The following is a 23,192-nucleotide window of genomic DNA, read 5'->3' as shown; positions in this document are numbered from 1 at the left end:
AAGTCTAGCGCCATCTATATTTTATGAGGTAACAAACATGGCGGCGCACATGAACAAAGTTGTTCGTGCACGTCTTTTTATAAACGAGACATTAATCAATAATAAGCACATTGTTTGTTCTAACTTTTTAATTCAAAGCCATCATAGAAAAAGATGTTCTGCGTCTACAGAAGATAGTACAGATTATACACCTGGTAAGTGAATCAATATACCTAGCCTAGCAGAGTAGGCTAGGCCTAGCGGATTTATCATATTTTATGTCTGCGGCGGGGAACACAACAGACGACCGGGCTTGGACGATCGAGCCTAAAGCATCTATAAAATATATAATGGTCTATCGTATCGTGTGCGTCAATTTGATATGGTATGGTCGACTGCCAAGCGCCTAGGAACAATAAATGTGACATACTGTACTGTAGGATAATTTGCTTTTATTTTTAGGTTTTCAAGATGAAAAAGTTCGAGAAATACTAAAAAAAATTACAGGAATGCAGTTGGAAAAAATATTCAAACCAATGGCACAGAAACTAGAACCACCAAAGTACCAACTCATGAGTGAAGAAAAACTGCAAGAGGTACCTTCCTTATTTCCTAATATTGATTTTTAACAATAAAAGCTTTAAAAAATTAATTATCAAATTTAGTGCTATTAGTATTACTTATGGTGGTTTTTATTTCTCGAATTTGTGCATTTGCCAATTTTCTATACCGCCCTCTATTTTGTATTAGACAACGCTGCTGTTCAATTGATTCCGTGCTTGGGCAACCAACATTTTTTTATGCCTAAACCTGTTGATTACCATGAGTCTAACAGTGCAGGTTTAATCTAGATTACTGTAGATCTTTACTGGTTTAGTTACTTGGTTTGGTTTCAACTATAAATACAGTATAATCTGTTCAGGGTTTACTCTTCCATGGTATAATTATAAGATTACAAATTTTCTGTTTTTTTTATGTTTTAGTTTCGACAAATTGCAATGAAGAAAGCCGAAGAAAGACTTGACATGCCTCCAGTGATGGAAGAACGTACAGAGATTGATAAAGTGATTACTCAAAATCGGGAATTGAGAGGCCTAGAGACTTCAAAATACGTATTCACTGATATAACAGTGGGATTAAATGATCGAGTAATTACTATTTGATATTTGAATAATTATATATTTCATAAGCGGGGAGTAGTGGCAGATAATGAATGAAAACTCTCACCCCTAAAATAGGGGTGAGAGTGCCAGGGCGTAAAATTGTAAAATAAAGAATGATGTTCAATTTTTTGCATTGTAATGTCTGAAATCCTCTCCTTGCGGGGTGGGGAGTAGGAAGTTGAGAAATCATATTGTTGGGAGTGATTGTTGAGAGTACAATGACCAAGTATTCAATCATTCCGGTATAAACCAGTATAAAGGGTCTTAAGAAAGGTTAAAGAATTAAAATTAATAATAGACCATAGTGTATTACAAAACACTGCAGTTCTTGTTCTACTACTATCTATAAAATTGTGAATTTTTGTTTTTAAGGAACGGTTTATTGTAGTGAGAGAGCCAGACGGAACATTACGGAAAGCCAAATGGGAAGAAAGGGATAGAATTACGCAAGTATATTTCCCAAGGGAAGGCCGTAGACTTGTACCACCATTGATGTTTGCAGAAGAAAATATTCAGGTATGACAATGTCAAAGTCCCGTACAGTATGTAGATCACATACATTCCGTGTGCAAGATCCACTGCAAATAATTTAAAAATATAGACCAAGGAGAACGTGTTTTGTGGCAATTGAACAGCTTATGTTGGTAACTTGTACATCACAGCCCTATATTTGTGATTTATATCGGATCCATCACAGTGCTATATTTGTGATTAATTTATTTCTGATCCAGCAAAGCACTGTAAGTTTATTTGTGATTTATATGACATCCATCACAGTGCTATATTTGTGATTTATATCGGATCCATCACAGTGCTAATGTTTGAATAATTGTACTATGTTTTTTTTTTTAGAACTTTTTAAACGATGATAGACATGAAGAACTGCTGGACCTAACGTGTGTACAGTTTGAACCAGATGATAAGCATTTTATTAGGGTAAAAATAATAAAATCATTCTTTTTCTGAATTTCTCTGTTTTTGTTTTATATCTTTGGTGTGAGACAATGGTTTGTATGTACTGTATATTCTCTGATATAATCAATCAATCACTAAGAACACGAAATTGGGTCGACTTTAGGGTGTGAGACTATACCCAGGGATACCCTGGTTCTAGAAAAACATTTTTTTTAGAGCATTTCTTGTAAAAACTCAACTGAAGCGTGTCCTACATCCAGGCCAAAATTGAATACTGGGACTATACAGGGGATAGGGGTGGGATTAAATCTGAAGTGGGATTATACCTGAGGTGGGATTATACCCTAGGATATATGGTATATAATTTATAACTAAATTTATTTTTCATATGATATTTCCAATATACCATTATGCCAAAACAAAATTTCCAAAGCACAGCATTTTTAATTTAGATGGTCAGATTCTACTGTCTGGTAGGCCTCTAGCTAGTTAAAAAGTGCTTTATTTATCAAACCAGTTCTTTTTATCCTAAGAAATAGACTTTTAAATTTAAAAGGAAAAGGGTTATTTTGAAAACTGACCAAGCATGGACTTAAAACAAATTTAAGATAATTGCTAAGCAAGTTTGGTATGTTCTTAACTAGCAAATAAAAAAAAACATTTGTGCTAATTTTTTCCAGGTTCACAGAAGTGTATACACTGAAATAGAAAATAAATTTAAATATGACGTACTTCGATCAACGCGACATTTTGGTGGCCTTGCATATTATATTACAATTAATAAAAGAATTGATGGATTGCTGACAGACATGATAGAACGAGAATTGTAAGCAAACAAATATCTTGATATGTAGTTCTTTGATAGTAAACCAGTTATGTAAATAAAACTTACGTTTGCAAGACAGTTTCGTCTAGCTGTCGGCTTTAAAGGGTCCTAGAAGTAGGTGAGATTGTTTTGGAAGGGGGAGGGTGTACATCCATTTATATTCCACTCTGTCAAAGGTTAGTAGTCCACATAGCTTCATTTTCCACTTACTCTCTCTCTCTCTCTCTCTCCCCCGTCGTTCTACTCATATCTGAGTACTCGTGACCATTCTGATGAGGTTTCTCCATTCTTGCCGATCTTGAGCTTCATTGTAGCAACTGGTTATTGGTCGGTTTGTAGCACCACTTATACCATCAATCCATCTGAGTCTCTGTCTTCCTCTTTTTCGTTTCCCCTCAACTTTCCCTTTTCCACTTACACTAGTTGTAAAAAACAACAATTTAAATATTTTGAAACTAGCCTCATTTTCCCCTTACATAGACTTCATAAACCGCTCACAAGAGATGCAACACAAGGACGTAGATGCAACTATTTGACCTATCATTGTATTGTTATATTACTGTCACTTGTCATTGTTAAACTCATCTAAGCATCTGTAGTGGGAACCAGGCTTTAGAAACCTCTTTATAATAACCTACCAAATCTCCTATATGTCATCCACTTTTTAAAAGGCCTTTTTAATCTCCTAATAATACCATGCCATTCACACAAAATATCCCCTTCTCACAACCCCCCCCCCCCCCCCCCAAAAAAAAAAACGTTTCACCTACATACATAGAAATGTCTTCTGTGTGTGCTCTGTTTATCGCTTGTAGAAAAATACTGAAATATTTTATTAGTAGATTAATAACTTAATACTGATTGTTTGTTTTTTAGAATTGATGATGCTGTTGATTTGGTGTGTTTATTCCACTTGCTCCATCCAGATAGTATGTCAGCGAAAGAAGTGACGGAGAAATCTTTGACTGGTATAGACATCATAAAGGTAGGTACAGTATGCTGTATTAGCCACAACAAATGCTATACTACACCATAAGCAGCTTTTGAGGACGGCCAAAAAAAAAAGAGGAAATGTTTTTCTTGGTGAGGACAACATTCCCAAAGAAAACATTTTATCAGTATTGTCAGTATACCATATAATAATGATGATTGGTAATCCAGCGTCCAACACACTGCGCCACACGCCCCCAAATTATGTGAGTGATGTGACACTTTGTAATTGTTTTTGTTAGTTTTTTATTTATATGTTTTTGTATATCTCAGAGCAAACATAATTTCTATGTATATTTTGTATGCAAATGACAATAAATGGAAGTAATTTTCCACATATGATGATGGTATAGTATGGTAGGCCTCTATTTACCACACTGGATCCATTCTAAACCATTGTTTCTCCATTCTTGCAGACCTATTTAAAGTTGGATTCTCCTCACCCAGGCAAGGTAGAGCTGGCTCTACAATCATACGAGAATTTATTACTTGAAGAAACAGCCAAACAAGAAGAAAACAACTGAATTTTAAAATAAAAATGCATTTATAAGGGTGCTACTGCAGTTTCGCATCGTTTTTATTGGCATTATTGGCAAAATGTATTTAAATTTGAACGTGATTTTCCATAAATAGATGGATTGTACAGAGTTTTTCAGCCCTCTATTATAGTTGCTATTTTGGTGCTCCATAGAAACAAACAATTCTGCCACTTGAACATGTGAGTATGCGAACAGTATGCGAGAAACATGTCTGTAAAATCATCAATTTAAAGGATTTATTTACTTTTTAAGTGATTGTCCATCATAAAAGTACTTTCGAAGCCTAAGGTGTGCTTTCTACGATAAAGTTAGTTAACACATTTGGAACCAAAATATAAGGTGGGTCCGAAACTACAGTAGCTCCTTTATAAGCCCATCATGGGATAGATACTGTAAAGCTCTGTCTATACTATCAAACTAGTTTGACAAAAAAAATGTATCAAATATGGTAATATCATGTCCGTATTTGGGCACATCACATTTTTTTGTCACATAAAGTTTGATAGTGTAGACAGAGCTTAAGTAAATACTGGGATTACACACACATTTTTTGGATATATTAATCATTTCACTGTATTTGATATCAGTGGGAAAAGTAATACCTCAATGTTGTATTGGTAAATGTTATTGTATTACTATTTTTGCCATTATCCCAACCAGTCAGATGATGCATGACAGTGGCTACTCAAATGATTATGTGGTGTACACGTTTTAAATAAGTTATGGATCTGTTCTCAATACAAATTTATCTAACTATTAAAGACTCATCTTAACTAAAGTTAACAACCCATTTGATAGTGTTTTTTTAAAAAAAATGTATAAATGCCAGCCGTACTACTCGCTGAATTTTGCAATGTTCGTTTATACATGAGTGAAGTATAGTATGAAGAGCAAGATATGTTTTACACTGCAACCAACCCCTATTCAAGGGACACTTTGTTCCGAACGTGTCCCCTTAATAGGAGCTCTATTGTACTAATAAATAAAACAAAACAAACATCTATAAACAAATGGATTTTTTTTATTAACAAAAAGCAACTGGAAGTTTCTTTACATATTTTTATTTTTCGGAACATATGTTTTTGTTCTTATCAAGGTAGATATTTACTGAAATTTACTTTAAAAACTTTTAAACTTAAGCTCTGTCTACACTATCAAACTTTAGGACAAAAATGTGATGTGCCCATATATGGACATCATGATGTCATATCACTACAATATTTGGCCACAGCAAACACGTTTGATAGTGTAGACAGAGCTTTAGAAACATATTTTCATTGTAAGTTAAAGGTTGGTTCCCACTTGAATGCAATGATGCAGGCACAACGCAAATCATTTGACCAATCAAAGGTAACAGTCCGGTGATGCATCGTGCCATGATACTTTGCAGTGAGCTTTCGCCCTTGTGTTGTGTACAAGTGGAAACCAAATTTAAAGATAACCAAAAAAATAAAGAATGAAACTTCGCCCTTGTATTGCGTACAAGTGGAAACCAAACTTTATAGATAACCAAAAAATAAACAATAAACAAGTAGCACTTCAAATATAGCATCCAAATTTGTAACAAAAGATTTTGACAATTTAGTGTTTATTTTACTTAAAACCAAGGACATTTTGTTTCGGTTTTTAAAAATTAAAACAAATTTTTGATAACACAGTACTGGGACTCGAAACAGACTATTTTATCTTTTGATCTAAGCACCAATAATGCAAATTTGTTCATCAGGCAAATTTCTTTTATATTTACAGTTTTATCAAAATTAAATTGTCTTTAAAATATCAGCCCTGATTTGTTTTGTTAATTAGTTCAAATTATAAGGCAAGGCTGGAATTCAATTGGTTATTTCCTGATTTTTTTCACCCAATTAGACAAGTTTATAATTACATTACTTAGATCTGATTGGCTAATTATGATTTTCTAAGAGTAAAATAAAGCACTACAGAGTACATTACAACTGGACACTCGTTTGTCCATTGTTATTTTGACTACTGTTTACACAAAGCACTTTATTTAGCACCTAAATAAATTCCTGTCATTTGATTGTGGGTCACATGGCGTGCAATAGTATACACTATTAAACTATTATTTGCACCATTACATCATAAACATTTATTATTTGTATAATAACAAATGACAATCATATATACGTGTTTGTAGAAAATAGATTTTTTGTGCTAAATAAATTCCTGTCATTTGATAGTGGGTCACATGGCGTGCAATAGTATACACTATTAAACTATTATTTGTACCATTACACTCATAAACATTCATTATTTGTATAATAACGAACGACAATCATATATACATGTTTGTAGAAAATAGATTTTTTGTGCTACTTTTGTTCATACAAGATTTAAGTCTACTTTTATAGAAAAAATACAAACATAATTAAATGTTATCAAAACCAGATTAAATGTGTGTGAGGAAAAATATACATTTCTACAGAAAAAACCCCAAAAAATGATATCATCCCAGAATTATGAACTATATATTAATAAACTATTCACAATGTGTTTGATGAAAATAGTATGTGATGTCATGATTACAATACAATTTGATTAATCATGACATCAGATGTAATTCAAAATATTTTTACCTCAGACACTTTTATTCTTTTTTCATTGTTGTTTATCGTGTTTATAGTGTAAACAGGCCTTATTTTAAATAGGATTTAAAAACTTTGTAAACTTTATATACAAACATTAAATTAAAGTTCTAAAGTATGTACAATAAAAAAAAAATAAAAAGGAAATATTACTTTAAATTTTAAAATTGAAAGGCAATTTTTAGAAAAGACATCGTCAATTGAATACAATCTTTGCAAGGTTTACACTGTGAAAAGGAGTATTTAAGGAAGGCTAAATAAGTCTATTTTTATATAAAAGGTGTCTGGGCATGAAGGCTAAGTAAGTCTATTTTATATAAAAGGTGTCTGGGCATGAAGACTAAATAAGTCTATTTTATATAAAGATGTCTGGGGTATGAAGACTAAATAAGTCTATTTTATATAAAAGGTGTCTCGGGTATGAAGGTTAAATAAGTCTATTTTATACAATGGTGTCTGGGGTATGAAGGCTAAATAAGTCTATTTTAAGTTTGGTGTGAAAGCACCTTTATAGATGGATTGTTGCAGGTTTTTAGCCAATTAGGCAGCATATCTTCTATCTAAAAATGTTGGGTTTGGTGTGAAAGCACCTTTATAGATGGATTGTTGCAGGTTTTTAGCCAATCAAGCAGCATATCTTCTATCTGAAAATGTTGGGTCTTGTGTGAAAGCACCATTAGAGATGAATTGTTCAGGATTTTAGCCAAAAAAAGCAGAATTTAATTTAATTGGGCATACAATATAAATTAATGCCGAGTTACCAGTGAAATTCAGTATGTTAGTCAACAATTTTATTTTTCTACTTTTCTGAGTTTAAAAACTTTTTTTTTTGTATACCTAAATTGATAGTGAGCACTACAGTAATTCTATTCCTTCTCTGTCCCCAAAATCACTTACAATACCATTTGCATTCAAGAACATTTTTTAAAGTTTTATCAAATTATAATAATACTCCCTCTTGAATGTATTTCCAGTTTCTCTTAAAAATAACTAATGATTTTTTTTGTGTACTTGCATTTTTTTTTATAAAAGTTTATGCTTAATAAAATGGTGAAATGCTACTCCTTTAAAATGAATACATTTCTACAGATTTTTACTTTACAAACATTATTTACAAAACAAAAACAAAAAAAAGCAATACTTAATACTAATAGTTTAGTTGGTCCTAAATAATATATACGAAACAGTTTCTTATTGCATTCCAAGATCCAGCTTAGAAAATGGAGAATATATAAATCGAGTACTGGTGTTGGTTAAGGAGGTCAGTGATTGACATTCATTGGCTCCGCCCCTTTAGATGTCTAAATCATCATCTGGATCCTCATCGTCAAAGTCGTCTGCTTCATCCGGTTCATAGTAAATCCTCCCTCCAGGATTTAATTCATTTGCTTTCCTGAAAAAAAAAATTAAGATAATCAAAGTTAAATTTCAGCAACATAGGGAAGCATTTATTAGGAAGCTATGGATTTTTGATGGCCTAAGGACCTACATATATCGTGTCATAGGTCATCGTCTGGACCTAGAATCTGCCAAGCTGTGTAGAGGAATCAAATGAGCAGGCATACTGCGCACACTAAATTAACATGACGTAGCTAGTTCCTAGGTTATCGTAATTCAAAGCCTCACTACTGATTGGGGATGAGGTTAAACAAATTCTTTTTGTAAATGTAAATGGGGGAATAACTTGCAGCCTACTGGGGCTGCATGGACTAGTATACCAGGGTAATCCCTTACTCTTCCGAAAGTACTGGGTTCTTTAAATGCACACGAGCCAGATGTGTACACTGGACCTCAAGTTTTAAGAAGATTTGTTGAACCTGTGCAAATTGCATAGGTTCGCGCCGCCTCTGTCTTAAACTTACCGTTTAGCACTAAGGGTATACGGTAACACCACTTCGCTTCTTGCTTGTTTCTCGGATTCTCGCAGCGTCAGATTAAAGGTTAAATTTGCTGTCGGATCTCCCTATAAATAAAAAAAAAATTACATAAAACTAAAAAAAGATTTTTCTAATTTTTTCACATCACACATCATTAGTTTACTAATGCTGTACATCATAGACAAAATTGATTTTTAAAGAAAATTGATTTTTTTTTAATGAAGATTTCCCCATGGTGGGCTTATACTCACTTGATCAGGTGGTTCCATTTTAATAACGGACTGTTTTGTTTCTTCTGGGAATGTAATAAGTCGGTAGTCTCTATCTACACTATAGCCTTCTTTCTGTAAATAACAAATTTATTTTTGATATTTAAAATTATTGATAATTATTTGTTGTTTATAAAAAAAAATTTAATAATGCAAAACTTGCTAAATATCTTAAGTTTGATCAAAATATTTACCTTCTTAAATACTTTTCCAGTTCTGCGTTTATGTACAATGTTACAAATACCCAAGGGCGCTTCATTTAAAGGCATTATTGACATATACGAGGAAACCGTTAGGATTGTAGACGCCAGGTGTTCTAACGCACAGAGGGCGCTCTCATCGTGAACATCTTTGTGAACAAGACACACTACTAAACATACTTCAAAACCTAAAATGAAGTTTAAAGAAAAATGTTATTTTTCATATTACATTATAGCAATATTGTAGGAACACCCCTATTAAGGGGACACTTTGTTGGGTACATATAATTTATGTAGTAAATGTATAGTTAGTATAGTACAAATTCTAGATTGTTTTTTTTGGTGAGTTACCAATAATGAAATGTATTCATGCATGACAAATAAAATATTTCACAATCGATATTTTTAAAAACAATTATTTTCTTCAACTTGCCTAAATCATTGGTGTTGATTAATCGATGCAAACCATTAAACACGTACGTCGGGGATTTGCGAAGGAGTACCGGGCTAAGAGAATCAACCACAACGCAAACCCTTTTACTGTCATCTCGGTTACACTTCTTTACATTCCTCATAAAGACGTCTTCAGAGGTGCTTATATCTAAACTGTTGTGTCTGTAATTGGTGCTGTGAAGAAAATTTGTTTAATTTTTTAAAATGTTTTTTTCGGGTATTGCTAAACTGCGCAAACTGCGCAAACCAAGCGCAAACAGCGCAAACCAAGCGCAAACCAAAAAAAACCCTGCGCAAACCTCCTCCAAATGGCTTATTATTGTTTCTATCATGACTAGGACTATCATAGCAAGTAATTTATGAAAAAAAAATTATGAAATTGCTGTAAGTTGGCTTTTTTTGGGCGAAAAACATCATTTTTCGGGTGAAATGTCAGATTTTACAGTGTAAATCGCGCAAACCAAAAAAAACCTGTGCAAACCTCTTCCAAATCACTTATTATTGGTTCTATCATGACTAGGACTATCATAGCAAGTAATTTATGAAAAAAAAATTATGAAATTGCTGTAAGTTGGCTTTTTTTTGGGCGAAAAACATAATTTTTTGGGTGAAATGTCAGATTTTCCAGTGTAAATCGCGCAAACCTAAAAAAACACTGCGCAAACCTCCTTCAAATGGCTTATTATTGTTTCTATCATGACTAGGACTATCATAGCAAGTAATTTATGAAAAAAAAATTATGAAATTGCTGTAAGTTGGCTTTTTTTTGGGCGAAAAACATCATTTTTTTTGGGTGAAATGTCAGATTTTACAGTGTAAATCACGCAAACCAAAAAAAACCTGCGCAAACCTCTTCCAAATCACTTATTATTGGTTCTATCATGACTAGGACTATCATAGCAAGTAATTTATGAAAAAAAAATTATGAAATTGCTGTAAGTTGGCTTTTTTTTGGGCGAAAAACATAATTTTTTGGGTGAAATGTCAGATTTTACAGTGTAAATCGCACAAACCAAAAAAAAACCTGCGCAAACCTCTTCCAAATCACTTATTATTGGTTCTATCATGACTAGGACTATCATGGCAAGTAATTTATGAAAAAAAAAAATATGAAATTGCTGTAAGTTGGCCTTTTTTTGGGGCGAAAAACATCATTTTTTGGGTAAAATGTCAGATTTTACAGTGTAAATTGCGCAAACCAAAAAAAACCCTGCGCAAACCTACATGATGTTGATTTGGAAATACAGTAGAATGTTATAAAAAAACCTTGAAGGTAAATAATTGCGAAACATTTCATTAAATAAAGTTATATTTTAAAAAAAAAAAATTTTCTTGTTTCTGTTTTTTTTTAAAGTTTGCGTTGTGAAATCTGTAATTTTCCCAAAAATTGTTTTACCCAAACAAAGGCAAACTTACAGGAATTTCAATATTGTTTTTTCATAAATTGTCTTCCTATATAGTTCTAGTTGTGTTCTTATCAATATTAATTGGTTTGAAGGAGGTTTGCGCAGCTTTTTTTGGTGTTTGCGCAGTGTGCGCAAACCTTGAAATCTGTGAAATCTGTAATTTAAATTTTTTATTTAAAAAAAACAGGCAAACTTACAGCAATTTCAAATTGTTTTTCCATAAATTGTCTCGCTATATAGTTCTAGTTGTTATCTAATCAATATTAATTGATTTGAAGGAGGTTTGCGCAGCTTTTTATGGGGTTTGCGCAAACCTTTGAATCTGTGAAATCTGTAATTTTCGCAAAAAAATTAAAGTTTTTCTCCCAAAAAAAGGCAAACTAATACAGCAATTTCAATTTTGTTCCCATAAATTGTCTCCCTATATAGTTCTAGTTGTGTTCTAATAAATATTAATTGATTTAAAGGAGGTTTGCGCAGCTTTTTTTGTTGTTTGCGCTGTGAAATCGGTAATTTTCCTAAAAATTGAAGTTTTTCACCCAAAAAAAGGCAAACTTAAAAGAATTTCAAATTTGTTTTCCCATAAATTGTCTCCCTATATAGTTCTAGTTGTGTTCTATCAATATTAATTGTTTTGAAGGAGGTTTGCGCAGCTTTTTTTGTTGTTTGCGCTGTGAAATCAGTAATTTTCCCAAAAATTGAAGTTTTCCACCAAAAAAAAGGCAAACTTAAATTAAAGGAATTTCAAATTTTTTTTCCTCATAAATTGTCTTCCTATATAGGTCTAGTTGTGTTTTAATCAATATTAATTGATTTAAAGGAGGTTTGCGCAGCTTTTTTTGTTGTTTGCGCTGTGAAATCAGTAATTTTCCTAAAAATTGAAGTTTTTCACCCAAAAAAAAGGCAAACTTAAAGGAATTTCAAATTTTTTTTCTCATAAATTGTCTCCCTATATAGTTCTAGTTGTGTTTTTATCAATATTAATTGATTTAAAGGAGGTTTGCGCAGCTTTTTTTTTTGTTTGCGCTGTGAAATCAGTAATTTTCCCAAAAATTGAAGTTTTTCACCCAAAAAAAGGCAAACTTAAAGGAATTTCAAATTTGTTTTCCCTTAAATTGTCTCCCTATATAGTTCTAGTTGTGTTCTATCAATATTAATTGTTTTGAAGGAGGTTTGCGCAGCTTTTTTTGTTGTTTGCGCTGTGAAATCAGTAATTTTCCCAAAAATTGAAGTTTTTCACCCAAAAAAAGGCAAACTTAAAGGAATTTCAAATTTTTTTTCTCATAAATTGTCTCCCTATATAGTTCTAGTTGTGTTCTAATCAATAATAATTGTTTTGAAGGAGGTTTGCGCAGCTTTTTTTGTTGTTTGCGCAGTGTTTGCGCAGTTTGCGCAGTGTTTGCGCAGTTTGCGCAGTTTAGCAATACCCGTTTTTTTCATACGCATCTAACAGCGAGCACAGACTCGCCAAATACTGGTTTTCAATAATATCGTCCTTATAATAAACTAAGTCTCATTTGAGGCTTAGGGAGTTGAGTTGAAAGAGTTGTTACAACCCTTGCACTAGGTCAGGATTGAACCCTGGACCTTGGGATTGGAAGGAATGCACATGAACCACCAAGCTACAGCTCCAATAGTATACTATTACTACAGTATATTTTTTCAAAAACTGCCAAAAAACATCTCTTTCGCTTCATTAATCTAAGTAAAACCATAGAGATATTACTTTTAGATAGTCAACTAGAGGCACCAAACGGAGAATAGAAGCGAAAAGGGCAGGGACTTCTCAAAATGAAATTTTCTTATAACATCATATAAGAATACATATGGTAAAACCATAGAGATATTACTTTTAGAGAGTCAACTATGAGCCACCAAATAGAGAATAGAAACAGGGCAGGGACTTCTCAAATGAAAGTTTTGTATAACATCATATAAGAATACATAATGGTAAAACCATAGAGATATTACTTTTAGAGAGTGAACTAGAGTCAATGAACAGTGAATTTCAAAGCAAACAGGGCAGTGACTCCTTAAAATTAAATTTTGTCATATTTAGGAATAAATTCTATCAATGTATTCTCAACACACCGCAATACAGGCACAGTGGTACCTAATTGAGTAGCCTAGAAGGCATGGTTCCTGTGAGGAAGCTTATATGGTACAACTATTTGAGCTGTAATGTAATTGTGAGTTGACTCTCTAGATGTTTGACATTATATCTATGCTTAAATTAAACAAACAAAATATCCCTACTACACTACTATCATTACTATCATTAGTCATTGGAGTAAACCATACCTATTTAAGTTCCATTGAAGCGGGTTAGTCCATCCATCATGGCATTGTAGTTTATTTTTCACCTTTGTGTCGATTGTGTTAATGAATACATCGGGCGACGTGTCAAAGTTGAATATGTGCACCTGGTCCAACCTGCAACCAATCAGCATTGGATTCTACAGTATTATCATTTTATCTTCGAAACAATTGCATAAAACGACATATTTCAAATTCTAAAACATTTATATACCAAGATATAAACAATTTAACTATATTACATTGTACAGTAATTTGTTGTCACCAAACAGTAAAGAAAGAGAGTAAAAATTAATAATTATGCCTTCATACAGCATGTATCTGGCTCAGGTTGCAAAGAAATAATAATGAAAACTTTTATTTATCTCATTGTTTTTCTCTTCGATACATTTGGTTTATGGAAACTGTGAAACAGGATTTTTTAAATTAAATTAAAAAATTCTTTAGAGGTTATTTTCATGCCCATGCTAGAATATAAATAATAGATACTGCCATGCTGAAGAAAAATTAGAAAGGACTTGTTACTCTCATGATGGGAGAAACACGTCCTTTGCCACATTTATACTGCTTCACGTTGCTTGCAACAAACAACAGTGGTTTTTTTTATTCATTAAGGGGGAAAAGAGATGGGATGTATGGGAAGACCAATCTATTAAGGGGAAAGAGGTAGGGTGGATGGGAAGGTTTATAAATGTTTATAATACAATTTAGAAATCAAACTGCCCCAACTTTGAAATTGCTGAACCTACCTTAGTATACAATAGTACGGTAGGGCAAGGAGTGATTGAAGAAATCCCCTTTGACATGTGGTTTATCATTTTGATTTAAGAAAAACCTGAAAAGCTTGAATACATAATAGGATATAGGCCTACATGGTAGTAATCCTAATATTTTATGTACATGCTACATAAATGATCCACCTCCACCCTTCCACCACCCTCTACCCCACCCCACTTTTACGAGAAAAAAAACTGTTAAATATGTTATTTGAAGGTGAGATAAAGCAGATAGGTAGTGATGTCTAAAAAACTCAAATCTGAGATACATATTCTAGGAACAATCCATCATTATGCATAGATGGTCTCCCACAAACGTTATAACTTTCTGGGTTTTTTAAATATGATTTCTTTATTTTGTTTTTTGAGAATTACAGAAAAGAAATAAATGTATCTAAAATACATGCAATGTACAGTAATCAGAGTTTCCCATATTTAGGAGAGTTAGATATCTAGGCACTGAAATTAATCTCTGTCTACGCTATCAAACTTTATGTGACAAAAACATTTGATGTGCCCATATATGATGATGTCATGAATATCACTTCCTTATTTAAGCATATCACTACCTTATTTAAGCATATCACTAACATATTTGGGCACATCACACTTTTTATAAAGTTTGATAATGTAGGCAGAACATAAGTTCAATTCTTAGATGTAACTAGTTTGATAGTGGAGACAGAGCTTTAGATTTGATATCACAATCTGGTTTGGTAGATCTGAGTTTTCTAGACACCCAATAGGTAGAGATAGACTTGAATTACCTGTAGGCTAGCTCAGTTGTGATACAGCGTAGAAGTGCCCGGCCACTGTGTGCCACAGAATCTACACTCATGAAGAGAGAAGAAGAACATGGTGCAACAGATAGAAAGTAACAGCAGGTAAACATGACATAGAGTAAAGCAGCCAATCAATTAGCATACATCATTTGAATATTCATGTTATGTTAATTAAGTACACAGCCAATAGTATGCAGAGGTGATTTGAATACTGATATTTAAATGTTGAAATATTGATATATTTTGTGAACAAATATGGGATACAATATAAACACACAATATAAATAAACAACATACAGTAATTAAACAATAGTAAAATGTACTTCAGTTACTGCAGTAATGTTTCACTGATAATGAAATAGGTAACTACAGATAATAATATTATTTAGGACTAGTTTTTGTTCAATTGTGTTGCTAACTGTGATTGAACAAGTTTCCCCTTTTCATCAACATTGATGTAGCTACAGTAGGGCTAAAAATTTATACTCTCACAGTAATCCAAACCTATGAGCCATATTATTAGCATATGAATAAAATGTTATAACGATGACTCATGAAAAGAAAACTTCTTGAAAGAAAAACAAATGCAAAACAAAGATGTTTTTTGTTTAGTTAATGTGCTGGAAATTCCCAAGTAGGTTCTCAGCAAATAAAGCCTACAATACAGCATTCAATATACCTTTAGTTCTCTCAGTTCTTTCAATTGAATAAGTATGTATACAAAATTAATTACATAATAAATATTTTTAAGGAAATGAATTTATAAAAAACTAAATACAAATTTTCAACCATGTTTTTGAAATTTAAGTATGAACAGAAATGTGAATCATTTGAAAATGACTTACATTATTATTATATTACAAGTTATAATTCAAACTAATTTTTTATGTATATAAATAAGGTACAATAAAAAAAACAAAGCAATTGAATTAGATTAGGCTATATATATTAGTATCTGGAAATTAAAAAACTACATTTTTTTCACTCGTGAACTAGGCTAGGCCTAGGCCTAGTAGGCTAGTAGCCTATCGATTACTAATTATTATTAATTCATTTTATAGATATACCCCTACCTATAGACGTTACGGTTACCCATATAAAAATATATATAATCAAATATATCGACAAAATAGGCCAAGCCTCTACTAGAGTCTAGGCCGCCCATTGAGTGCCCAACTTATAATTGCAATTAGAGTGTGCCATCCAGCCAGCCAGCAGGTTGTTGTTTTGGATTTTTAAGAAAGTGAAGACGGACGGGCTTACCTTCTAAAACTATCAATTGCGAACCTTCCCTACCATCGATAAGCTGGCTCAAAAGAGTAGCCATTTTATCTACAACACCTGGTTCAAAAGTATATATAATATTATATATATATATATATGAATATAAAACACTTCTTTGTTCTTCCACTCACTAAAGATAACTAACTCGAAAATCAACGTTGCGCATCGAATAAATGGAACGACTTCGTTGAAAAATATGACCTAAATAAAAACTGTTCAATTTAAAATTATAATCCTAGTTAAATGTTAAATATATCAAATATATACATTTTTAATTTTTAAAACAAACTGTTTATGAATACATTATAATTTTAAAATTGCAATTAATCATTAATTCTTTGATGATATTTATGAGTTTAGAAAAGTTTTATGAACTGCACATGCGTAATGTTGTCAATAACAACTGTAATCAAAAAAGATCAAAAAGTGTTTTGGGAAAGAAAGGAGGAGGAGAGGAGGACGACGACAAGAAAGTTAAAAATGTTTTGTAATTTGCAAAAAGTTGGTTGGTTTAACAAGTGTTATCTATTCCTATAAATCATTTAAATGTAGTTGTGATGAAGGTCAATTAAATAATGGAGAGGAGGTAGGCTACCCTCTCTGTCTGTAGCTAGACACTAGGCCCTAGCTAGTAGCTAGGTAGTAAAGTAGTAGTAGTAGGCCTAGCCTAGGCCTAGTACTAACTAGGCTAGTAGTAGTTTAATAGGCCTAGCTACCTAGCTAGCAATCATGCAGCAGCAGCGCAGCTTTGTGTGTCACTTGATTGACCTGTGTGAAAACGGCGAATGAATCAGTCGGTCACAGTTCATTCATACTAGTCATTACGGTGGCCTGTAAGTGTCATGCCAACTTTTTTTAAAATATTACGGCAAATAAAAAGAAAAAATCACACGGCAAATAAATATAGGACCAACCTATGCTTAAATAATTATTTTTAAAAATTGATATTCGTTGCCGTGACACTTACAGGCCACCATATACTATAGTAAAATTCTTTCATACAATATTGTTTAATCATTTTAAATCTATAAAAGACAGTTGTAGTCATTGACATTTAGTTAGATTTGAACCATGGAGGTAAACCTCCATGTTTAAAAAAAAAAAATCATTGAACTGAAATACAGACATTTTTAGTCGCGTGGACGCGACTCTATAGTTCACTATGTCGGTCGGTCGGTCTGTATGTCGGTCCGGTATCACTATGCGTTTTAGCACGCGACTTATGGCTGTTGGCCTTGTTTTGTTTAAAAAATAACTTTGACTTCCAGTCAAAGTTTTCGATCAAAACATATCTCATAATGCAATGCGCTTGTTTGGCTACTCTGTATGCATTATCATAAAACTTCCTGGCGATTTGTGTGAGAACACCTTCTCAACCGTGACGAGTTGTAAACAATCCTAATTAGCATCATGTATAATCAAAGAACTTATAACACAAGAATCTCCTGTTCGACAATTTGCATTTAAAACACAGTATCGGAAGTACAGAGTTAAAAGGTCAAACTGGGCGACGCCATTTCACAGCATGGAGCAGCGCCCCCTCCAAACTAGGAAGTCAAAACTATTAATTCCTATAGAGGGCTCAGTCAATTACTCTATCCCCCCTATAGTATTAGCAGATCCCCTCTATGATTTTGACTTTCTAACTATATCCCCCCTATAGTATTAGCAGACCCCCTCTATGATTTTGACTTTCTAATTTGATGCGGGCGCGCTTCTCCATGGCTCACATTCACAATGGCGCCACCCATTAGCTCTATTCTATCCTACAATGCCTTTCGAAATTGTTACGCGCTTCGGACGAACAGGAGATTCTATCTTTGTTTACTTTCGCTCGCGACGATTTTCCAGACGAAATGTAATCAAATTAATTTACCTGTTAATTACGTAACTTTTTGTTTTTGGCTCGAATTTTCGACCTAAAGTGAATAACTTTAATATTACTTTGATATGGCCAATTTAAATTTAGAATATTTTGACCTTCATTTTTTGTGTTTCAAGGGACATAAATTATTTGATAATTATCTCATTCAAATCAGTTAATATATCCAATTCAATGTGATCATTTTTAACCTTTGACCTAAAGCACAAAGTGTGTTGTCGGGATTTAAACGTTTGGTGTGGTTGATCGATTATGGGATACAGTGCACTAATAATATTTTTTTTTTTTTTTTTTTTGCAGGGTATTGCTGTTAGATACCATGACAACAGCAGATTATGTTTTAATCATTATTATTGATGGATAGAAGACTACCACTAAATGGCAAAGAGATTGCACACTCACAATCCTTACAATAGGAATATTCCATTAAATCACAGACATGATTGTGTTGATACCACTGATGGTAGAACTGCCACCCCTCAAAAAATAATTAGTGCTTCCAGTAAGCTTAAAAGACAAAATGATTCATCAGTTGTTCGTCAGAACTCTGTACACGAAGAGGAAATAAAATCAAGTTCCACTTTTCATGAAGAAGAAACTAATTCTCGACCCGGATCTTCCTTCTCAGTGTATCGACCATTACCTGATATCGGTCAGAAATGGAGTAAAACAACTTCTTCAGATTTACTAGACAATGTTATTAACGATGTCAGTAGTTTGCATATTCAAGAAAATCACAGTCCACATGTGAAGAAGAAAAAGCGTATGAAAGATTCAACGGCACCGTATGAAGATATTAAAAGTAAAAACATTGTTCAAAATTACAGTATAAAACCACATAGTCCAGATGTAAAAGGTCATGTGACATCTGCAACAATCAAACATGGCAAAGGAGAAGCAGAGAGACAGTTTGAATCGCACTCACGGAAGATATCAAGACGTGAGTTACGGAGTATGCAACTGCAACAGCGACGGAACTCCCAGATGAGATCAGTACAGCCAGAACCGACGGAAGAAATGGATAGATTGTTAATTGCTATAAGACTACCAACCGGTGAGAGATTTCAACGATTTTTCCTGCCAAGTAGTACAGTTACAGACGTGATAACGTTTGCAGAATGCAAAGTGAAGGAGTCTTTTGCAGATTGTGATGTTTTCATGAATAGTGTACCAAAGAAAAAATTACAATGGTTGAAAGAAAGTCTTAGTGATTGTGGTATTAAAGACCGTACTTTACTTTTACTTGAAGAGAAAGATGAAGATGAAATTACTGATAACCTATGACCTTTAATATTGCAATGAAGTTGATAGTTACTAGCAATGCATCGCTCTTAAGGAGTGAGAAACTTAAAAGTTCCAGAAGTTCAGCAGCAGTTTGAATCACACTCACAGAAGATCACAAGATGCTAGTTACGGAGAATGCAACTGTGACTGCGGCGGAACTCTCAGATGAGATCAGTACCACCAGAAGTGACGGAAGAAATGGGGCAGACTGGGTACGGCCGTCTTCATTGAGCTCGGTGCACTTGATTGATTTTGCATAATTGTGACTCTTACTTGTTCCAGTGCTATTTTTATGTTATGTGCATTATATGTTGTTATAAGTATGACATTTTATTTTCATATTTTACGAAAATTTCAAAATAACAAATTAAAAATATATTGTCAGGTTGTTAACATTTATTCAATTTATTTTATTAAAACCACTGTACATTTACTAATGTTAAATAGGTTGAGTACTGAACATGATTATGATTTTAATAATCTAAATAAACCATATTCTAAAAATAGACTTCAGTGATTTCATTTATCATCTTTTGATTTTACAAGTGGCGGTAGGATGCAGTTGGGCACGATACCTCTTCCAATGTTACATGGCGTGTACCCGAATCGTGTTCCCACCTCACGCTTGTCCTGCAATGTCGGGAACACTACCAGTGGATCTTGGTAACTTGACCGTGATGTTGAATTCAAGGTATACCGAATATCCGGCGGTTTACCATAATTGCTTGTGTATGGTCCGTGATGTCCAGAAGTCCAATTGGTCATCTGAGTGTGCCGGATCATGTCTGGTAATTGAGTCTGAATGGAATTAAAGTCGGGATTCCATATTCCGAAAGTGGAATTATCTTTGTTGTATGGAGACTGGTATTGTAGTCCTACTGAATGTGGGTTTTGACGACGTGTTGGTGATAGAACTCGTGGAAAAAGTCTCGGACCAGTCTGAGACAAATTAAAGTCTGTAAAAGTAGTTGTTCTTGGACGTTTGTGCTTTCTTGTAAACACATTTGCCATGTCTATCAAACTTTTTTCCTTTAGAATCAACGAATTAATAATAATACTAATAATAGGTCGATCCTATGCATATTATTTTTAGTTATACTGTGTTTCTAATGACCCTAACAACAGTTGAAATAATTACGCGCGCGTACCCTGCGTAGTGCGTTGTTAAAGCGCATACCTAGTAACAGTCGCGCGTTTCCTGTTGCCCTGGAGCTGCTGCTGCTGAGAATAGCATAAAAACAAACGTCACCACACCCAGAACTAGAGTCGATCGACTAAGTACGATACGTATCTATTTAAATTAATTGATAATTATTTAATCAGTATGGTTGATAATGATCTGGCTTCTCGTTTGCAAAGAAGATTAGATGCTGAATCTGGAAAGGAGATAGAAGAAAACAAACTAGATTACAAGGACCCGCATAAAGAGTTTGCACATCCGTATCCAGAATTCAGCGAGTTCACGCGCGAACAGTGTAAAGAATTTGAAGACATGTTTGCGCAGTAAGTAACGTAGGCTTACCCATCAAGTAGGCCTGCACCCCAATACAACCAACTGTAATGTAATGTGCTTTCTTTAAATACTAGACTTATGAAGGTTTATATTTTCCGAAAACGTTAGCTTTGTTCTCTACTAGACTCTGCTGACACGACAGATGACATTTTTTGATATTTCTTACATTAATAAGACTTTATCACGTAATATCCTAAAGAGTAGAGAAACGTAAAAAGAACACTGCCGACGTGACGTCATGCCAGGAAAGTCCCTGGTCATATTGTCAATACTTCTCTCTGCAACTGTACCAGTGGTGTTATAAAGTACCGAGGCTACCAAATGACTGTTATTATTAACAACATTCAAAGTGTTCATGTTATTTTAGGTACAATAGCAATCACGATGACTATATTTGTTACGATGAGTTGAAATGCATGATGGAACTACGCGGCGAGCCTATGACGCATTTGGAATTGAAGAAGTTGATAGCGGCCGTTGACGAAGATAAAGATAACAAACTTTGCTTCAGAGAAGTAAGCAAATCAGTTAATCCCATGGGCATATATTGGGGTTTAAAGGCATACGCATGCTGCGTCACACTTTGTAATAAAGTTGTCGCACTTTACCTGTCGCATGTAGTGTAGTGTCGAACTTTGTAACACCTGTCACACTTTGTAAAGTTGTCGCAATTTACCTGTCGCATGTGTTAGTGTCGAACTTTGTAATACTTTCCACTTTACCTGTCGCATGTGGTGTAGTGTCGAACTTTATAATACCTGTCACACTTTGTAATAAAGTTGTTAATTTCTTAATCAAGGGCGACACCTCATGAATCATTACAAAATGCGATAGCAGTTCACATTGTGATGGGTTTTTAAGCAGTGCGACAACTTGCGACAGTTTACAAATTTCAACGCGACAGCTTATTAATTATTACAAAGTGCGAGTTATATTACAAAGTGTGATGACGGAACATCACTAAATGCGACTTCTGCAATTATTACAAATACGTGCGACAACCTGAGACCACCAATTGCAATAATCACAATTACTCACATTTAACATATTTGTAATCATAAATATAACTCAACTGGATCTCTCGTCTTGTGTATTTTGTTCTCGTCTGAAATGCGTTTTTGCGAATAACGGATCGATACCAATTCGTTTGTATTTGTTTTTTCTCAGTTTATGTTGATGTGGAAGAAATGCCTAACAGGAGTATTACCAGAAGGTACGGGATTTGCGAAAATTGCCGCAACAAACAAAATAATACTGGCAAAGCCTGCAACCCATGCAGGTACGTCTGGAGTCGGAGGAGCAAGAGCTTTGTTTGAAACTAAGGTAAGTTCTCCATTGGTCTCAATATTTCAGTAAGCTTATTTCAGTTTAAGATTATTGTATAAAAGAGAGATGTCTTTCTAACCTGTTTTATTTTTCCGTGCCAGCAAAAATCGCACGCAGATAGCGAGGACAATGCTGAAGAGATTCGTTCAGAACAACGGAAGGCTTACGCAAAGAAAAGAGCTGACAAGGCGGCGGCGGAAAAGGAAGCTCAAAGAAAGGCTGCATTTGCTGCCAGATCGGGCGCCTTTGGCAACTAAGTGATGAAACTTTAACTTGTAGATGTAAGCTTAATTAATTGGGAAATTGTAAACGATTCAAATAAAGATTGAGCACTGATTGTAGTATAGTCTTGGGGGAGTACGGAGTTGCACTAGCAGTGATTCAACATATTCACACTTCGTTTGTTTTTGTTTTATACGGCGCCGTTTGATTCTAAAGCTTGTTTCCCACTGAAAATGCAACACAAGAACGTAAGCTTAAAGTAAAGTTTGGTTCCCACTAGGACGCAACATAAGGACGTAAGCCGCCACGCAAGCAAATTGACCAACCAAAAGCGAGGATTATTCCAGCTGTTGCTTGTGATTGGTTAATTCGTTTGCGTTGCGGATTGCGTTGCATCCTAGTGAGAACCAAGCTTTAATGATTTCACAAATCACAAGCGATGGATTATCCGAACTGTCGATTGTCATTGGTCAATTCGCTTGTGTTGCGCTACGTCCATGTATTTCGTCTAGTGGGAACCAAGTTTTATACGGGTATCTGTAGGACTCTACACGATCCATAATATTTTAACAGTGCCGTTTTTC

General features: G+C 33.9%; 5 protein-coding genes across 8 annotated transcripts; 3 read left to right on the top strand and 2 right to left on the bottom strand.

Moving 5' to 3' along the window:
* Nucleotides 1-38: 38 nt before the first annotated feature.
* Nucleotides 39-6,748, top strand: LOC144835959 (small ribosomal subunit protein mS22-like). Its single transcript, XM_078691098.1, has 8 exons — nucleotides 39-194; nucleotides 442-575; nucleotides 963-1,127; nucleotides 1,515-1,658; nucleotides 1,995-2,078; nucleotides 2,738-2,883; nucleotides 3,760-3,868; nucleotides 4,290-6,748. The coding sequence occupies exons 1-8, from the start codon at nucleotides 50-52 to the stop codon at nucleotides 4,395-4,397; spliced, it is 1,035 nt and encodes a 344-aa protein (XP_078547224.1). The 5' UTR covers nucleotides 39-49; the 3' UTR covers nucleotides 4,398-6,748.
* Nucleotides 6,749-7,787: 1,039 nt separating this feature from the next.
* On the bottom strand, nucleotides 7,788-16,526 carry LOC144835960 (elongator complex protein 5-like). The gene is made up of 8 exons (XM_078691099.1): nucleotides 16,361-16,526; nucleotides 15,083-15,143; nucleotides 13,525-13,656; nucleotides 9,798-9,991; nucleotides 9,359-9,552; nucleotides 9,147-9,239; nucleotides 8,881-8,981; nucleotides 7,788-8,411 (listed from the first exon to the last, which is right to left on the bottom strand). Exons 1-8 carry the CDS (start codon nucleotides 16,422-16,424, stop codon nucleotides 8,312-8,314), a joined length of 939 nt encoding a protein of 312 aa, XP_078547225.1. The 5' UTR covers nucleotides 16,425-16,526; the 3' UTR covers nucleotides 7,788-8,311.
* Nucleotides 16,527-16,752: 226 nt separating this feature from the next.
* Nucleotides 16,753-19,978, top strand: LOC144834964 (uncharacterized). 4 transcript variants are annotated; one of them, XM_078689966.1, is made up of 2 exons: nucleotides 16,753-16,882; nucleotides 18,564-19,977. In XM_078689966.1, the coding sequence occupies exon 2, from the start codon at nucleotides 18,642-18,644 to the stop codon at nucleotides 19,545-19,547; it is 906 nt and encodes a 301-aa protein (XP_078546092.1). In that variant the 5' UTR covers nucleotides 16,753-16,882; nucleotides 18,564-18,641; the 3' UTR covers nucleotides 19,548-19,977. The 4 variants fall into 4 exon arrangements, with proteins under 4 accessions (XP_078546092.1, XP_078546091.1, XP_078546090.1 ...); XM_078689965.1 differs by having other exon boundaries at nucleotides 16,773-16,886; nucleotides 18,564-19,978; XM_078689964.1 differs by having other exon boundaries at nucleotides 16,782-16,901; nucleotides 18,564-19,976.
* Nucleotides 19,979-20,035: 57 nt separating this feature from the next.
* On the bottom strand, nucleotides 20,036-20,579 carry LOC144834965 (uncharacterized). Its single transcript, XM_078689968.1, has one exon. It carries the CDS (start codon nucleotides 20,556-20,558, stop codon nucleotides 20,067-20,069), a length of 492 nt encoding a protein of 163 aa, XP_078546094.1. The 5' UTR covers nucleotides 20,559-20,579; the 3' UTR covers nucleotides 20,036-20,066.
* A 221-nt stretch (nucleotides 20,580-20,800) lies between these two features.
* LOC144835882 (EF-hand domain-containing protein D2-like) lies at nucleotides 20,801-22,711 on the top strand. The gene is made up of 4 exons (XM_078691001.1): nucleotides 20,801-21,050; nucleotides 21,428-21,575; nucleotides 22,228-22,383; nucleotides 22,488-22,711. The coding sequence occupies exons 1-4, from the start codon at nucleotides 20,872-20,874 to the stop codon at nucleotides 22,641-22,643; spliced, it is 639 nt and encodes a 212-aa protein (XP_078547127.1). The 5' UTR covers nucleotides 20,801-20,871; the 3' UTR covers nucleotides 22,644-22,711.
* The last annotated feature ends 481 nt before the right edge of the window (nucleotides 22,712-23,192 follow it).

The sequence above is a fragment of the Antedon bifida genome, chromosome 2 (assembly GCF_963402885.1).
Source record: "Antedon bifida chromosome 2, ecAntBifi1.1, whole genome shotgun sequence".
Taxonomy (NCBI): Eukaryota; Metazoa; Echinodermata; class Crinoidea; order Comatulida; family Antedonidae; genus Antedon; species Antedon bifida.
The sequence above is the reverse complement of the archived record's forward strand: the minus strand, read 5'-3'. Positions and strand labels throughout refer to the sequence as shown.